Source organism: Halichoerus grypus, chromosome 1, assembly GCF_964656455.1.
Source record: "Halichoerus grypus chromosome 1, mHalGry1.hap1.1, whole genome shotgun sequence".
In the NCBI taxonomy this organism is placed as follows: Eukaryota; Metazoa; Chordata; class Mammalia; order Carnivora; family Phocidae; genus Halichoerus; species Halichoerus grypus.
The window spans coordinates 153,176,863-153,196,199 of NC_135712.1; the positions used below are offsets into that span (position 1 = coordinate 153,176,863).

The following is a 19,337-nucleotide window of genomic DNA, read 5'->3' on the forward strand; positions in this document are numbered from 1 at the left end:
CTCTTCTTTAAATGTTTGGCAGAATTCGCCTGTGAAGTCATCTATCCTAGTCTTTTGTTTTTGGGGAGATTTTGATTCAGTTTCTTTGCTGGTTATCGGTCTGTTCAAGTTTTCTTTTTCTTTTTGCTTCAGTTTTGGCAGGTTATGTTTCTAGGAATTTATCCAATTCTTGTAGGCTGTCCAATTTGTTGGTATAGTTTTTCACAATATTCTCTTATGATTGTATTTCTGTGGTGTTGGTTATTTCTCTTCTCTCATTTGTGATTTTTTTTTTTTTTTTAAAGATTTTATTTATTTGACAGAGAGAGACACAGCGAGAGAGGGAACACAAGCAGGGGGAGTAGGAGAGGGGGAAGCAGGCTTCCCGCGGAGCAGGGAGCCCGATGTGGGGCTCGATCCCAGGACCCTGGGATCATGACCTGAGCCGAAGGCAGACACTTAACGACTGAGCCACCCAGGCGCCCCTCTCATTTGTGATCTTATTGAGTCCTTTATTTTTCTTGATTAGTCTGACTAGAGGTTTATCAATTTTATTGATTTCTTCAAAGAACCAGCTCCTGGTTTCATTGATCTGTTCTACTGTTTTTCTAGTTTCTATATAATTTATTTCTGCTCTATAGAGAGAGATAACTTTTGGGGTGCCTGGCTGGCTCAGTCAGTGGAACATGCAACTCTTGATCTTGGGGTTGTGAGTTTGAGCCCCACGGTGGGTGTAGAGATTACTTAAAAATAAAATATTAAAAAAAAAAGGGAGGTGGATAACTTTTTAACCAGTAAGATTTATTTTTTTAAAAAGATTTTATTTATTTATTTGACAGAGAGAGAGACAGTGAGAGAGGGAACACAAGCCGGGGAGTGGGAGAGAGAGAAGCAGGCCTCCCTGCTGAGCAGGGAGCCTGATGTAGGGCTCAATCCCATGACCTGACCCAAAGGCAGACACTTAATGACTGAGCCACCCAGGTGTCCCACTGATAGCATTTTTAAGCTTAATTCTCTCTTTTGCATAGCTGTAAAACTGTACGTGATTAATTGCAATGAGACAAACCTACACAACACAGGAAGCAAAGATGTCAAAGGTTAAGCTTAAAAAAAAGCCCTCATGTATTATGGAGTAATGTATCAATCCTCATTTCTATTTCCTGTAAATGCTATTCTAAATTAATAAGATACACTTGAATTTATAAACAGATCTGGCTTGATAAGATTCCAGTCTTTTATTGGAGACATATTTGGTGAAAAGTCATTTGACTCAAAGTTTACAAGATAGAATATGAAGGAATACAGTAAATATACTCCAAATTTGAAACCTCAGGTTCAAACCACATCCTAATTGAAAATGGCAGAAGGCTATTATAGATTTTGAAAACCTCCAAGAAACAAATATGGTTTATAATCAGGAATTATGTGATTTTAATTAGTTCTGAGCAGTGCAGTAAATGAATGATACTGATAATGAAAGGTGGAAAGAAAAAATTTAACCAGGAACTTACCACCAGTTTTTAATGGCTGACACCTAAATATATTTCTGGAATGAACAAATTTGAATAGTCAGTAATAACTTTCTTAAAGCCTCATTAACTGAAATTACAGATTTTAATTTTTATTTTTTTATATGTATATATATTTTTACTTTTGTTGTTTATTTTTTTAAAGTAATCTCTATGCCCAACATGGGGCTCAAACTCATGACCCTGAGATCAAGAGTCGCATGTTCTACCAACTGAGCCAGCCAGGCGCCCCTAAAATTACAGAATTTTAAATCTTTTTTCATGTTTTTATATATTAGCTTTCACTTAGTCACATTAAACCATACTCTTTCACTACTCAGTTCATTTGAGTGCCTGTCTTTAGATGTCAGGTGCTTGACCTAAGTTTTCAAGTAGAGTTATTATTCAGCTTACATCAAAGTACTTAGTTGTCAACAGTAATTAAAGCAGGATCTTAAAGCAGAGATCAAAATTAAATCAATATTTAGATTAAAAATGATTATAAAACACACAAAAGGTCATGGAACATAAAACAAAACTGAGAAACTGAGAAGAATTCAATGTTTAAAATGTCTTTTCTCGGGGTACCTGGGTGGCTCAGTTGGTTAAGCGGCTGCCTTTGGCTCAGGTCATGATCCTAGGGTCCTGGGATCGAGCCCCACATCGGGCTTCCTGCTCGGCGGGAAGCCTGCTTCTCCCTCTCCCACTTCCCCTGCTTGTGTTCCCTCTCTCACCGTCTCTCTGTCAAATAAATAAATAAAATCTTTAATAAATAAATAAAATGCCTTTTCTTCTTAAAGATAAGCTGTCAGGGGCTCCTGGGTGGTTCAGTTGGTTGGGCGTTTGCCTTCGGCTCAGGTCATGATCCCAGGGTCTGGGATCGAGCCCCACATCGGGCTCCCTGCTCAGCGGGGAGTCTGCTTCTCCCTCTCCCTCTGCCTGCCTCTCTGCCTACTTGTGCTCTATCAAACAAATAAATAAAAATCTTAGGAAAAAAAAAAGATAAGCTGTCATACACATGCATATACAGCCATCTGACTGTGGAGGCTACTCCTGATAAATGTTTTCCTCAGACGCACTTATAAAATTCATGAGAATAGCACTAATACAGGACCTCTGAAATATTTTTAAAAACCTAGTTAGGAGCTAAGTGACTTTTCACAGAGTGAGACAGAAAAACAACTGATAAACACTGTTAATTTTTTCAAGTAATGTTATGTACAGTTTTATTGCCAGTATATGCACAACAGGAAGCATAGAACTATAAATACACAATGTAATTAACAGTAGAAAACAAAATTGTTACAGGTAAAGGGGAGGGGATATAGAGAAACTATTTTCCTGCTGCTAGAACAGAAACGAAGGGAAAAGCCTATGACAAATCATCCATCCAGTACTCCTGTCTTAAATTCTTTACATACATTTCTACATTTTTTTCAATTAAACAAAGAAAGTACAGGTAACTCTGTAACAATAGCAAATTGCTTCCCTAATAGCTATTTGCCTTTCCAGTCAAATTCACTTCATGTTAGGATTTTTAAAAAGTCAAGATGAGAAATCATTAGTATCCTGGTTCCGAATGATCTAATTTGCCTTTCACCAAACTGGTAATTTTTGAAAGTTGGCTGCACATGAAAAGAATAGGTGTAGCAAAAGGTGATTAAAAAAATTTGTTAAAATGTAACAGAAAATCACCCTTGAAGTAGTTTCCCAAAAGATACTACAGGCAGCAGCTCAGTTATAAGGATTAGCCCTGAAGAGGTAGAGAATTTAAGTCCATTACACAAAGATAATAGCCTTGTACCATCTTCTCTCTCATCAGGATCAATGTTTTCAAGTAAGACAATTTCATGGTAAAAGGAAACCAGGTTCCACCATTTAAAGAAAAGGTGCTGGTTGACTCCCATGTCTCAATAATAAGTTTGTTTATTAAATGAGAAACAGAAGACGGTCAAGGACACACATGCACTTGATTTTTTTTTGTCTCTTTCCATTACCAAGTTTATTCATAAGTGAATTTGAGATTAATAAATACGAAAAAAGCATCATTCACAACAAAGATAAACAAACCAAAACCCTGCAATAAAACCTTCTATTTTAATAAGTATCAAGAAAACAACAGGCAGATGATTTGGTGCAGCTGTCTTAAGGGATCTTAGAGGGGACATGGTTTTAAATAAAGATGGCAAGATCAACAACCAATAAGCAGTATCAGTGTTACAGAACTGGCTGATTCTGTAGCACTTTCTCTGAGGTCTTAGTTTTAAACTACAGATCACCCCAAAGAAATTGCAACTAATGACATGTATCACCATCACACAGAGTCCAGCTGTAGTTCAAATTAGTCCTGCTTTGTTTCACATCATTTCAGTATTTCTAGCATAGGACATGATACGGAACAAAACTCCAAGTAGCAATAAAAATATTATTCTGCATTTGAATAGAGGCAAAAAAAAATGTTTTAGACTGTTAAACTTTTAAAGCTTTAAGCATTCCTCTTTAACCAGCATTTAAAAAAATTTATACAATCATAACACTGGCAAAGGTTAATGGGAAGACAAAGAAGTACAAACATGTGAAATGAATTCGATTAAAAATTACTTTGTACTGATCAACTGATGTTAATACTGCTTCTTCTTGAATTTGGAATAACTATCATAAAAGTTACATGCAGACTGAGGATAGCCCTCTGTTACAGAAAATACAAAACAAAACAAAAAACTAAAACTGGGAAAGATGGTAAGTTCCAAAAGATGTGTTTGAAAATTTCCTTTCATTGATGAGGTGTGGTCTGTCTGTCCTTTCTTTGAGAGGCCGTGGTTCACTTTAATCAGTTTCACTAACTTTGTCCAGAAACATCAGTAGTGGGATCAGCTCCTCCAGAACCTGTTTGTGCACGTTTGATGTAAAGATTCAGTAGCTTCATCTGCAGATTCAAGCCAAACGTATGTCATTGAGCCAATTATAAATTATAGTAAGATGCTCATTAAAAAAATTATATACATATATGAATTTAAAAAGAGAGATTTTAGACTAAGTTACACCCAAGTTATTGTTGATAATTAAGAATTACCCCAAAAAAAAAAAAATTCAAGTCTTAGTCTGTTCACAACTGAGTATTCTATTTATTCATTTATTTAAGTAATCTCTACACCCAACATGGGGTTTGAACTCACGACCCTGAGATCAAGAGTTGCATGCTCTACCAGGCTAAGCCAGCCAGGTACCCCTGATGACTGAGTATTCTAATATGCCTTTTCAAAAAATATTGTAGTGATAGCATGTAAAACTTAAACTTAGAAAAAAGAAGTCATCATTAAGACAATAAGGATAAACATTTGAGCACCATGTGCTATATAATAAGCTAACTACCTTACACTATCTCTTTTTATCTCAACAATACTTTATAGACGAGGAAATCAAGATACAGGACATGCAAGTCATTGCCTAAAGTCACAGGGGTAGGTAAGAAGTGGGCCAGGATAGGAAATTAGGCACTTGGGTTCCAGGACCCAAGATCTTAAACAATTATAACACTGCCCTCCAAGAATGTTCTTGATTTCTGTGTGTCAATTTGTAGTCTTTGCTAGATGAGATCATACTTCTGTAAAGTTTTAATCAATGCATATACAATTCTGTGCTTTACTTTTTTTCATCTAATGTCATTTCCAAATATTTTTTAACCTACCTATGGTCTTCATATGCCTAGTACTCTGACGAAGTACTTAATTTTTAAAAAAATTTTTATTTAAATTCAATTTAACTAACATCTAGTGTATTATTAGTTTCAGGGGTAGAATTTAGTGATTCATCAGTTGCATACATCTCCCAGTGCTCATTACTTCAAGTGCCCTCCTTAATGCCCATCACCCAGTAACCCCATCCCCCCACCAACCTCAGCTCCAGCAGCCCTCAGTTTCCTAGAGTTAAAAGAGTCTTGACAAAGTACTTAATTTTAATTCTTCTACAGACATCTCTGGATTATCAGGACACAATCTGAGCTTATCATAAAAGTTGAGATTTTTTTCTTTCAAAACCACTGTGTTGGGGCGCCTTGCTGGCTCAGCTGGTAGAGCATGTGGGGCTCTTGAGTTCAAGCTGGGTGTAGAGTTTACTTAAAAAAAAAGAGGGGTGCCTGTCTGGCACCTTCGGCTCCGGTCATGATCTCAGGGTCGTGGAACTGAGCCCCACGGCAGGCTCCCTGCTCAGCGGGGAGCCTGCTTCTCCCTCTTTCTGCCACTCCCCCTGCTTGTGCTCGCTCGCTGTCAAATAATTATATAAAATCTTAAAAAAAAAAAAAAAAGGAAAAAGAAAACTGTGCTGTTGAAAGTTTGCTTTTTTAACATTAACTCATTGATTCAAGGGTTTTTAACCTGGTGTCCATGGGATTCAGGGACTCAATGAATCCTCTGAAACTATGTGTAAAATTTTCTGTATTTATTTATTTTTCTTGGGATGAGATACTACCCATATCTCAAAGTGGTCTGTAACTCAGAAAGGGTTAAGAACCACTGCTCTAATCTATCTATAAGTCACGTAACTATTTAATCTAAGGTGTATACCTGAGCTTTATAGGTATTTTCTCCACCTTTTTGCTATTTTAAAAATAAATTTGATCATAGTAATGACAACAGCGTGGGTTTGGGAAACTGTTTAGATGAGCATGAGTGTTTCCCGCAAACTGGTTCATAAGCAACAATTCAACAATCATAGTTTACCCTCAGTTTGTAGAATAAATTTCAATGTTTGATAATATCAAAGAAATGAGGAAAGCAAGACTCTTTTTTAAGTCTTTATTTTTATTTTTTAAAAGATTTTATTTATTTATTTGAGAGAGAGAGAGAGAGCATGCATGAGAGGGGGAAGGATTAGAGGGAGAAGCAGACTCCCTGCTGAGCAGGGAGCCCAATGCAAGATTCGATCCTGGGACTCCAGGATCATGACCTGAGCTGAAGGCAGTCGCTTAACCAACTGAGCCACCCAGGCGCCCCATGTCTTTAAAACATTTTTTTAAGCTTATTTAATATTTAAGTAATCTCTACACCCAATGTGAGGCTCGAACTCACAACCCCGAAATCAAGAGTTTCATGCTCTTCTGACTGAGCCAGCCAGGCACCCCTATTTTTTTTTTTTTAAGTCTTTTTTTTTTTAAGCTTTGGCCATTTGTTCCTTTATTCCGTCTCAAACTTTTCATAAAGGTAGAAAACAATTGTAAGGATAAAAATTGTCATCATTTTACTGGGCTCTTGGCTTCCTGTGAGTCCTGGGAAAACAGGATCAGTGTCTTAATGTTGAGCACAATGTCTGATGTACAGACAGTGCTTGACCAATGTTTCTTGGGTAAATAGATTTACATTTATTATTAGTATCAACATTTCATCTTATTCCATCAAGGCCGCTGTAACAAAATACCATGGACTAAGTGGCTCATAAACAATAGAAATTTATTTTTCACAGTTCTGGAGACTGGATAGTGCAAGATCCAGGTGATATCCCGCTTTCTGGTTCACAGACAGCCGTCTTATTGCCGTAACTTCACATAGCAGACAGGGCAAGGGATCTCAGGGGTCTCTTTTATAAGGATGCTAATCCCATTCATGAAGGCTCTGCCTTCATGAACTAAACCCCTTCCAAAGGCCCACCTCCTAATACCATCACATTTGGGATTGGATTTCAACATAAGAATTCTGAGGGAACATTTCCATAGAGTACAATAATACATGATCAACTTCTCACGGATGGGATCTCATTGGATGACTACACCCACACAATGAGGTTGTTTTTTTTTTTAAGTCTTAAGGACAGCAAATATTTGATTATCATAGTTCACAGGGGAAAATTAAAGAAATGTTCAAGCGTTCCACATTTTGGGAGATATAAAGTAATCCATGAATATATAAAGCCACTATTCTTTTTGAAAAAAGGATATTCATGGGGCGCCTGGGTGGCTCAGTCGTTAAGCGTCTGCCTTCGGCTCAGGTCATGATCCCAGGGTCTTGGGATCGAGCCCCGAGTCGGGCTCCCTACTCCGCGGGAAGCCTGCTTCTCCCTCTCCCACTCCCCCTGCTTGTGTTCCCTCTCTCGCTGTGTCTCTCTCCGTCAAATAAATAAATAAAATCTTTAAAAAATGAAAAAAATAAAAATAAAAAAGGATATTCATTTATGTACTTATGTATTTAAGTAATCTCTATACCCACTGTGGGGCTCAAACTCACAACAACTGAGATCAAGTGTCACACACTCCACCAACTGAGCCAGCCAGGCGCCCCAGCCACTATTTATTCTTAAACAGTCCTTGGGAGTGAGGATTTGGGTGTGGTGGTGGGAAAGGAATCCACTGGCTGTAGGCATTTCTTTCAGAGCAGCCTACCCTACTTGACCTCACCTGAGTGAACAATGTGAAAGTAGAAACAGTTAAAATTCAAATGGTGGGAGAAATGAGTTGGATGCTCAAGGCCCGACTTGTTCAAAGTTGAGTAACAAATTTACCCTTTAACACAACAAAGAACTAAATCTGAAAAATGTACCAAAGTCACCACCTTTAGAACAAAGCATCACTACTTACTTTACTGCCAGTGAGCTGACTGAGATGTGGTTTTAGTTCATCACCAATTACTGCATGAACAGCCACCAGGCAGAAGACACAAGCTTTCCGAACACTGCTCTCTGAATTATCATAACCCTAGGGAGAAAAGTCCTTGTTAGCACTCCTGCGGGATCTGAAAAAGTACCATTCCAACATGGACAGAAGATGTGGCTCAGAGATGAGCTTGTAGGCGTAGCAGGGAGAGGAAGCTTTGTTGACTGAAGTTAACCTCCCTACCTTTCCTAGCAGAAACGTGCCCTTCTCTCCCTCCACTTCCCCTTCACACCTCCACTCCACTATTAGCTTTCCTTATCAGGTTCTACCTTAGTTAGCCTGGAAAGCTGCCCCTTTGCCAACCTGCTCTGTAAAGTCTGCAGATGAGCCCTGCTAAAGCATTCAGCTGTAGGAAGCCCAAGAGCGCTTCACTATTGAATAAAATCTAAACAGAGTAAAACTGGGCCTGGCAGTCAAGGTACTCCTATAATTCAGGCTGAATTAAGCTCAACATCTGTCCTATCCCTACCATTACTCTAAGTTATTCAACTGGCAAAAATTTATTCAGTACCCACTATATGTATGATATACACATACTACGTATGTTCTGTTCTTTGTACCAAAGTACAAAGAAGAGATTTGGATCTTATCTTCAAGGACCCCACAATTTAGTGAGCACTATTAGGCTTACAACAGAGTCAAAGATAATACTAAAGATGCACAAAGAAATTAATGATTAATTCTCTTCAGAAGTGGTTTTATTATACATACTACATAATAATAATCAGTCATTATGTTACATTATAGAATATAATTTATTGAATGGAAAAAGTTAACAATTTATGATTAAGCAAAGCATGTTATAAAATATGACCTCATTAAAATGTTTATGTGGATGAAAGGTTTGTGTGCATAGAAAAAAACCACATTACATCTGTGACTGTAAATTAGTATAACCATTTTGGAGAGAAATCTGGCAGTACCTAGGAATTCTACTTCTAGATATATACATATAAGGAAATATAAAGAAGTTCAATGCAGTATTTATGTTATTAAAAAAAGGGTAACAACCCAGATATTCATCAAAAGATGAATGGATAAACAAATTGTGGTAGTCATAGTAATGGAAATTACTCAGCCATAAAAAAATGAATTAAATTCTAATACATGCTATAACATGGATGAACCCTAAAAACATTACGCTAAATAAGCCAGCCAAAACAGAACAAATACTGTGTGATTCCTTTTACATGAGGAACCTATAAAGCAGAAGAGAAAAAGTAGAACAGAAGTTACCAGGGGCTATGGGAAGAGGGAACAGGGAATTATTAATGGGTACAGAGTTTCTGTTTGGGATGGTGAAATATGTTCTGGAGCTGGATAGCTGTAATGGTTGTACAATATCATAAATGTATTTAATGCAACTGAAATGCACACTTAAAAATGACTAAATGGTTAAGTTTTACGTTATGTATATATTTAACACATACACACACACACACACACACACACACACACAGAGCTAGTTATGGAAAGTCTTTCTTTGCTCTGAATATCCAAGACAGCAGGAAGGCTTGGTTATGCCACTAGTGTTGCCTAGAAAGTGCCTAAAATAACCGAATCCCAAATGTATCATAATTTATTCCTCTGAGTTTTGTTTCTCACCTGTATTAGGCCTGGCATAATCTCCGGCAAAAGCAAGTTAAGGGTTTCCTTGGATACTCTCTCTATCACTTTTGTTTGCATTTTGATTGCAGCCAGATTAATTGGGTAATCTGCAGTTTGGATGATAGGACAAAGCACTTTGATGCACTGCTCTGGACTGATTGAAGTGGCTAGCACTGACGCAGCTTCCTCAGCAGATCTTACCACCTAAAACAAAGAGGAAATGTTTAAACTGGAGTAAATTTTTAAAACGTTATAATATGTCCCAGAAGTACAAACTTCATGAAATATGCAATACAACATGTTAGCTATAATTTGCTTTGAAACTACAGTAAACACACACACACAAAAAGTGAGGGTACAGATAAAACAGCATTGGCAAAATGTAACTTTTGAAGCCAGAATGGATATATAGGGAGAAATATTTCTTCCAGATAGTCTTCCTTCTTTTGTGTTCTCTTAATGTTGGCTAATGCAGGTTTTATTTTATTTTATTTTTTTGTTTGTTTGTTTTTGACAGAGAGAGAGGGGTTGGGAGAGAAGGGCAGAGAGAATCCTAAGGAGGTTCTCTACTCAGTATGGAGCCCGACATGGGGCTAGATCTCATGACCCTGAGATCACGACCTGAGGCTAAGTCAAGAGTTGGATGCTTAACCGACTGAACCACCCAGGCGCCCCACCCTTTGTCCATTTTTAAATTGGGTTATTTCTCTTTTTGTTGTTGACTTGTAAGAGTTCTTTGTATATTACCTTATCAGACATATGATTTGCAAAAATTTTCTCCTGTTCTGTGGGTTCTCTTTCCACTTTCTTTAGAGTGCCCTTTGAAGCACCAAAGTTTTCTTTTTTTAAACATTATTCTTTGTGACACTGATTTTTATTTTATTTTTTTTGAGTAAACTCTATGCCCAATGTGGGGCTTGAACTCATAACCCCAAGATCAAGAGTCTCATGATCTACTGACTGACCCAGCCAGGTGCCATTGAAGCATAAAAGTTTTTATTTATTATTTAAAAAAATATTTTATTTTATATATATATATATATATTTGAAGATTTTATTTATTTATTTGACACAGAGAGAGAGAGACAGCAAGAGAGGGAACACAAGCAGGGGGAGTGTGAGAGGTAGAAGCAGGCTTCCCGCTGAGCAGAGAGCCCAATGCGGGGCTCGATCTCAGGACCCTAAGCCGAAGGCAGACGCTTAATGACTGAGCCACCCAGGCGCCCCTTTATTATGTATATATATTTAAAGATTTATTTATTTGAGAGAGAGCGAGAGAGCGAGCATGAGGAGCAGAGGAAGAGGGAGACAGAATCTCAAACTGACTCCCAGCTGAGTGCAGAGCCCAACACGGGGCATGGTCTCAGGACTCCGAGATCATGACCTGAGCCGAAACCAAGAGTGGGATGCTTAACCAAATGAGCCACCCAGGTGCCCTCAAAAGATTGTATTTTTAAGTAATCTCTACACCCAATGTGGAGCTTGAATTTACAACCTTGAGATCAAGAGTCGTATGCTCCACCAGCTGAGCCACCTGGGCATCCTGAAGCACAAAAGTTTTAAATTTTGATCAAGTCCAATTTATGTTTTTGTTGTTGTTGTTGGCTACTTGTGCTTTTGGTGTTATGTCTAAGAAACTACTGCTTAATCCAAGATGACAAAGATTTACACCTATTTCTCCTGAAAGTTATAGTTTCAGCTCTTACATTTAGTTTTGATCTATTTTGTCCCACTGCTATTTTTTAACTTTCCTTTTTTGACCTCTTTCGCTTATGTCTTGGTTCTACCAGAGGCACCTAATGCTACTGCTCTGGTGCTTTCTCTTAGAACTGCAGTCTCTATTTGAAATTTCCTTTTCTAATTATTTCTGAAACTTAATAAAAATCCTCAGGGTTATATCATCAACATAATTGATGGTGATGGGTATATTACAACTATAAAGAGATGAGACAGGAGAGAGAGACAAACCAAGAAACAGACCCTCAAGTATAGAGAACTGGTCACCAGAGGGGAGGTGGGGGAGGAGAAGGGTGACAAAGGTGATGGGACGAAGGAGTACATTTGCTGTGATGAGCACTGGGTGTTGAATCACTATATTGTACACCTGAAACTAATATAATATTGTATGTTAACTAACTGGAATTTAAATAAAAGCTTAAAAAGTCTAATTTTTTTTTACACAACTATAAATAAAAAGACAGATAGATGAGACAGATTTACAGGACTCCCTTCAGGAAAGCTGTCCTCATTATTTTATTGAATAAACTCTGAACAGACATCTAGTTCCTATAGGCACTTTACCACTTTAAAATAATAATGATTCTTGTCTTCATTACTTATTTCAAAAATTCTTATTGGTAAGTGGACAGTGACGGTTGGTGAATTCTAAATTAGAAAACTACAAGTCAAATTAAGAAGGAAAAAATGAAATCAAGATTATGTCCTAGAGCTGGCTTATTTTAGGTGAAAGACCATGATATCACCATAATTCATTTAATAAAAAAATATGATTGCATCTTCATTAGATATATTACCTGGAACATCAAAGTTAAGTGTTCATTTGACTGAATGATCGATACTCTTCAAGGGTATTCTTTAAGCAATGTTTGTATGTTTCATGCAATAATATCAGAAGTACTGAGAATAAAATAATAATTTAATGGCCTGGTAACTTACCTCCTTATGAGGATCTTTATGTGCTTCCAATGTTTTCATGACAGTCAGTTCTGCATAGTTTTTAAATCTGGCTGGTTGATGCCTTAGGATTTCTCTTAAAACCTTTAATGCCAAAGCCCTGATTGTAGGCTAAGAAGAAATATTTTAATGTTTTTAATATTTTGGGTTATAGACAATCTTCTACATTTTCCATTTCTGTAACTTAAGGGTCTTAACATTGGGGCAGGGATAAGTCCTGGACAACTGCACAAAGTATATGGTATATTACATAATTAAGTTTTCACATCTCTAGTTGAAAACTTGAATCACACTTTTTATACTTGTAGGAGATCAAGAACCAACAACATCCTATGAGAAAAGAAATTACACTTCTGAACAACTAGTTTAAATATGCAAAACAAGTAACTTGTACTTTCCTATAAAAATACTACCAGCAACCTTTCATTTTTCCCATTGTCAACTGTTCAAAATCATTGAGCCTATGGTTTAGAAGAAAAAGTACTCAAAATGAAAATTTCACACAGGAAGAAGCAGTAAAAGAGACTGATTTTCCCAATTTCCAAATCTGTGTAGCTCTTGATTAACAGGCAAGGACAGGCAACCCAAGACAGGAAAAACAGGCTATTATTTACATATCCTGCCATTTACCTCTTTATCCCCAAGGGTTTCAAGCAATAGAAGTAATATTGTTTTGAAGTGTTCATCCCAAACACTGAAAGATTCTTCCTGTGTTAGTTTCATGAGTTCATAGAGGGCGATTTTTCTTTCTTCTACACGTTCATTATGGTTAGACAGCTCCTTCAATAGCTCTGCGACCAGGTCAGAGTGGTCTAGGGAAAGATCTGGCAAGAGGACATAATGTTAATTCTGTAACTTTATAGGTCAGCTAAGTATGGGGATGACAACTTTGTAACGTTACGAAACAGACAATGTTAGTTTTAAGAAAAAAAATGACTAATTTTCTTTTCCAGTTTGTCATCTTGAAAACACCAATTCTACTTTAAAACTTTTTATAATGAAAATTCACATAAGGAAAAAATATAATGGACCCCTATATGCCCTCACCCAGATTTAAGAATTATCAAGATTTTACCATTCTTACTTCATCTTCGTCCCTCCCCACTTTTTTTCCTGAAATATTTCTAGTAAATGGCAAATAGATCATTTAATCCTTACATACATCAGTATGCATTTCTATGGTGTCATGCCAGGAGGCTCACAATGTTTGGGTACTCCATTTTTAGTGATATTAATAATGACCACTGGATTTAAGTGGTGACAACTTGATCCCACCATTGTAAAGTTCCCCATCAATCTTTTAAAAAAAAAAAAAAATTTTTTTTTTAAGAGAGGGAGAGTGCCCTTGGCCGGGGTGGGGGGGCTGTTAAGGGGTGGGGGAGAGAAAGAATCCTAAGCAGGCTCCATGCCCAGCACAGAGCCTGATGTGGGGCTTGATCCCACAACCCGGAGATCATGACCTGAGCCAGAATTAAGTCAGACATCCAATGGATTAAGCCACTCAGGCACTACCCCCCTAAAAATAATCTTTTTTTAAGATTTATTTATTTGAGAGAGTAAGTGAGAGAGAGTAGGTGCATGTGAGTGGGGGGGAGGGGCAGAGGGAGAGGGAAAGAGAATATCAGGCAGACTCCAGCTGAGCCCAATGCAGGGCTGGATCTTATGACCCTGAGATCACAACCTGAGCAAAAACCAAGAGTTGGATGCTTAACCGACTCTGCAACCCAGGCACCCCAATCAATCTTTTGAGTAATGGCTTCACCCACTGATTGCTGAATTATTTTATTAGGAATTAAAAATGGGCTGGAATTCTTCTGTAGAGAGTAATTTTATCAACTAGAGCTATTTTGATTATCCTGAAATATAGTTTGATATAAGAGGCAGAATAAATACTTAATATTTTCCCTTAAATTCAGAGATGGGAGTTGGGCGTAATGATTATCAAAGAGTTTTCATTTGTTTTTGCTTTCTTTTTTAAAGTATAATCATGAACTCATGAATTTTATGAATGTTAGAGGATACTTATGGTGCTTTGAATAATTATTGTAGGAAAGACAGTTACATCCCAAAGCTCATATTAAAACATTACAAAATACCAGAATTCTTCCTAAATTCTTTTGTTGATAAAATAAATGACAAATTCAGCCCTTCTGGGACTTCGGCAGACAGTGGCCTGAGCTTGTGCCATAGACTCTTTTCCTTAACTCCTCTGGAATAAAATAACCACAGAATATGGTGCCTGAGCTTGGAAGTTACACCTGGGGTTACTCCCTCTCCCGAATCTCCAGGGAAGACAGTTGACGGCATGGAGCTATACTGCTGTAGGTCCACTTGGCAAGAACATGCTGGTCTTTCATAGGAAAGGGCTGCCACTTATGCTGATCCTAATAGGTCAGAGAAGGCTTGTGGATCTAGCATCTGGGAGATAGCTGTTGCCTACAAAAGCAAAGGCTCAAGAGGAAAGAGCCCACTTCCCAAAAATGAACTATTGTGCCTCATCCTGCCAGCTGGTTAGCCACTGACCTAGAGATACCAATGGTCTGACATTATAGGTTGCGGGGAACCCACACCTACAAGTAGGGGAAAGAAAAATTATATTTTACTTAAGGGGACTCGGAAACCTGAGGAAAGGAAATCAAGCTGAACCATTAGAATAGATGTGTTCAGGGGCGCCTGGGTGGGTTAAGCGTCTGACTCTTGATTTTGGCTCAGGTCATTATAGCAGGGTCGTGGGACTGAGCCCCATGTTGGGCTCCGTGCTGGGTAGAGAGCCTGCTTAAGATTATCTCTCCCTCTGCCTTTGCCCTTTCCCCCACCCCCCCCAAAAATAAAAAAAGAATAGATGAATCCAACTAGAGTAAAAGTAATAGACGATAGGGAAGGGAAACTGAACCAAAATGTAGTGACAACATTCACAAACTATTAAAAAGGAAGTTTATTATGACAATGCTCATGGAACTACAATTAGAGCACTAACAACCTCATACACAGAGCACAGAATATGATTGTTGAACTTAAAAATGAGAGATAGCTGGTAAGAATGATCACCAAGGTAAACCAAATTAGGGTTTTGGAAGAACCTCTGTAAAATGCAGAGCAAACCATAAAAAAGAAATTTGTGTTCAAAGATGACATCTGAACTTGGAGGATAAAAACTGTCTTAGAAATAATTTCATTATATAGACCAACACTGGAACAGTACTGCTGCTTTAACAGCAGCTACTGCGGCAGGACAAATGCATCTCCATAAATCTCACAAAAGTCACTCCTGCAAAGTCATGTGATCAGACTTCCACAGATGTCAGAGGATCATTCTGGTAAGAGTGTATTTTATTTCAGCTCAATAAAGGGAATTCACACACACACAAAATGCTTTCAAAGGAATGCAGCTCTTTTCTCCATGAATATAGGCTTTGTAATTACTCTAGGAGATAATCAGAAATGACTTGACATAAAATGGTCTGGACAGATGACTAAGAGGAAAATAATTTCTGCCAAAGAAAACAAATATTTTGTTACAAAACGGATTTACATGATACAAATGAGATAAACCTAAAGGTAACCAACTGTACCTCCTCATGAGAGGCATCATGGTCATGCGAAAAGAAAGGCTCTGGAATCCCATTAAACCTGTACTTCTTACTTCGTGTAACAAACGCACATTCTTAATTACTGCAGAGGCTCAGTTTTCTTATGAGTAAAATGGGCAGAGAGCACTGACTTCCTATGGTCATAGTGAAGACCTGTGCTTGGAACACCATAAACTAATATTAATTTTCTTTGTTCTTATGACAGATATTGGCATGATTACAATTGTGATATTTCTGTTGCAGCGCTGAAAAAATATGGGATATTCTTTTCATTGGCAAACTTTGATATGAGTCTCTCTTGAATAACAGAACCATCCTCACTAACAGTATTATTCTGGAATATTATAGTCCCTGGTAAACTTTACAAAGATCATAATTAGATGTGGACATTAGTGGAGTTTTAAATTCTTCTGACTCATTAATTTTGAAAAATTTATCACTAATGTGTGTTATCTGTCTGTAATGTGTATAGAAACATCTGAATAACATACTAAATAAGTCTCAGAATTTTAAAACAATTTCTTTTTATGGAAATTCTGACTTGAACAAAATTATTATCTCCTGCCAAAAGTTATGGACTTTAAAAACAAAAAAAGGAGGAGAAATTTTGCATTGGGGCAGACATGGAAGGAAAATTAAAAGAGCAATGGCGGTCAATAAAATTAAAAAGAATGGGTGACGTTAGCAATGTTCACAATAAAATAATGTCAAACAAGGTCTTCCCTATCTCAAATTTAAAAATGAACATAAGCAATAAATAATTGCTATATGAAGTTTAGAGCAACTACTATTTCGCTTAACTAATGGCTTATCCATTTTCAAAGAGTGTTCAACATAAAATGGCTGTCTTATGTTTCAGAAATCAATCAAGTATTATGCTGCGAAGAAATAATTTTCTCAAGTTCAAAAATATTCTACCCAGTTTGGATTTCAGTTACATAATTTCCAAAGATGTCTTCCTTTAACAAATGGAAAATATAAGATCTTTAGTAAAGGAAAAGAGAATCAGTCAGTTACTAAGTGGGCAATCTTTTTTTTTTTTTTTTTTTTAAAGATTTTAATTATTTATTTGGTGCAGAGAGAGAGAGAACCCACAAGCAAGGGGAGTGGCAGGCAGAGGGAGAAGCAGGTTCCCTGCTGAGCAAGGAGCCCAACTCAGGACTCGATCCCAGGACGCCAGGATCATGACCTGAGCCGAAGGCAGACGCTTAACTGACTGAGCCACCCAGGCGTCCCCCAAGTGGGTAATCTTGCTAAGCTGTCATAGTTTTGGCTTTATGATATACTAACTCTCGTAACATAAGCAGCTGGTAAAAACACGATTCCTCAGCCTCATAAATGAAGAGATTTTTTCCAATCATCAAAATTATAAATGACTAGGCCTGGGGACACAGATTCCTGAGCAAAGTAAGCAGGGCTTCCTTCCACACGTGAGAGTGGCAAAGTATGGAATTTTAGAGCTCAGCCAGGGAAAGAAGGGTGTCTACATGGAGTGGTGACCAGGTGTGACCTGTCAGAGCCCAAGCAAGTTGAGGGTGTCCACGTGGAGTGGCAGAGCCCAGCAAGGTGAGGAGGTAGTGGCAGAGATCGAAAACTGGCTGCATACAGGAGGATATTAAGGATAATGAAAGCCAGGTTTCTCAGTGTCAGAAAAAAGGGCTTTATCAATATGGAAAAGGAGGAAATTAGAATTAATCTTATGGTGCTAAATCGGAATTGGAGTAAACTCATAGCTTTTGATACAGAAATAAACAGATGTAAATCAGTGTGTGTATGCATACACACACACCACACACACATTCCTTAGCTCTGGCCACTGAGAGGTCTTGGGAATAGTGATATCCCACTAGCAGTGAGTACACCTCATGCCCAGACTCTAGCCTTTAAAGACCATTTTCTATTAAATTAAACCAAAGATCGCTCCTTGGAGAAATGACTGATTCCAGGACTGAAGCAGGGACAGTACAACATTTTGTCATGCCAGCATGCAAGGATGGGGACATGTCAAAAGAACAGGTCAAATCAAAGACAATTTGAGCATCAAAATAAATGATCGTTACAAATTATAACCCACTGAATACAATGCAAACCATGAGTTCATACAGTTAGAAATTTGTGAATGAAACTTTTTAAATGAATAAATTTTAATACAGTTTTAAAGTACCTCCCCACAAGACTTATTAATTACAGAATGAGTAACTTCACAGTGGAGAAGCCTGGTAAGCACCACCATAATCAAGTGACCAAAGTTTATATCACCAAAGGGCAAAGTGAAATTGTGTATTACCTGAAGAATGCACTATCACTTCTGGGACACTGATGCCAAGAGCACATGACCTGAATCCAATCACGAGAAAACATCAGACAAACCTAAATTGAGGGAAATGCTACAAAATAATTGGTCTCTGACCTTCAAAAGTGCCACGGTCACAAGAACAAAGGAAAGACTGAACACTGAAGAAGACAATAGAGACATGATTGAATGCAATGTGAGATTCTGAAGTGGATCCTCTGGCTAGAAGGTATCACTGGGACAACTGACAAAACTCTAATGGGGTTAATGGGCAGGTGGTTTTTAATGTACTGATGATAATTACCTGATTTGGATGAGTATATTGTGGTTATGTGGGAGAATGTCTTTGTTTATGGAAAGTACATCCTAAAGTATTTGGGGTGATCAGTTTGGCAGCTTACCCTCAAATGGCTCAAGGAAAAGTTTTTGTGCTGTACCCCCATCTTTTACGCTTTTGATTGTTTAAAAAAAAAAAAAAAAAATATATATATATCTATATATTGCAGCCAAGGCAAGAAATGTCAGTGGAACCAATTTGGTCTGCCAGCGTGTGACCTCTGTACATAAATAATTTAAGAACAATTAAAGCTGCTAAAACTAGGTCTCAGTTTACCATGCTGCTGCAGCAAGGGAGGGTTTAAAGGACACGCTCATGCTAGGTCCAATTTATTCCCTCCTGTTTTGCTGCTATTGTGACTAAACCTCAGTAACAGAGTTAACCACTTGTGACAAATCAAAACACACCAAAGTGAATCATTTTGGCAATTTTATAGATTCTTATGTAATTTAGACTTAGTTTGGCAAGTTGTCATAATTTTGCCTTTGTGGTAACTGTGATATATTAAGACTCTTAAAATGACATATTGGTAAAAACATGATTCGTCAACCTTACTGGTAATCAAAGGAATAAAAATGAAGAGATTTTTCCACTTACCAAATTACAAAAATTAAAAAAATATTTCTGATATCTAACTTCTCAGTCTTCCTAATAATTAAGGAAATGCTCATTAGGATGGACTATTTTA

The 19,337-nt window shown here is 37.5% G+C and overlaps 1 protein-coding gene across 50 annotated transcripts in view; it reads right to left on the reverse strand.

Moving 5' to 3' along the window:
- Positions 1-2,682: 2,682 nt before the first annotated feature.
- CLASP2 (cytoplasmic linker associated protein 2) overlaps positions 2,683-19,337 on the reverse strand; it is a 182,613-nt gene continuing 165,958 nt past the window's right edge. For all 50 annotated transcript variants that reach the window (XM_078073999.1, XM_078073975.1, XM_078073973.1 and 47 more), the window contains 5 exons: positions 13,060-13,253; positions 12,412-12,540; positions 9,733-9,939; positions 8,053-8,169; positions 2,683-4,413 (listed from right to left, as the gene is read on the reverse strand). In XM_078073999.1, coding sequence (XP_077930125.1) covers positions 4,327-4,413; positions 8,053-8,169; positions 9,733-9,939; positions 12,412-12,540; positions 13,060-13,253 — 734 coding nt within the window. In that variant the 3' untranslated portion in view covers positions 2,683-4,326. The remainder of the gene's footprint in view (positions 4,414-8,052; positions 8,170-9,732; positions 9,940-12,411; positions 12,541-13,059; positions 13,254-19,337) is intronic.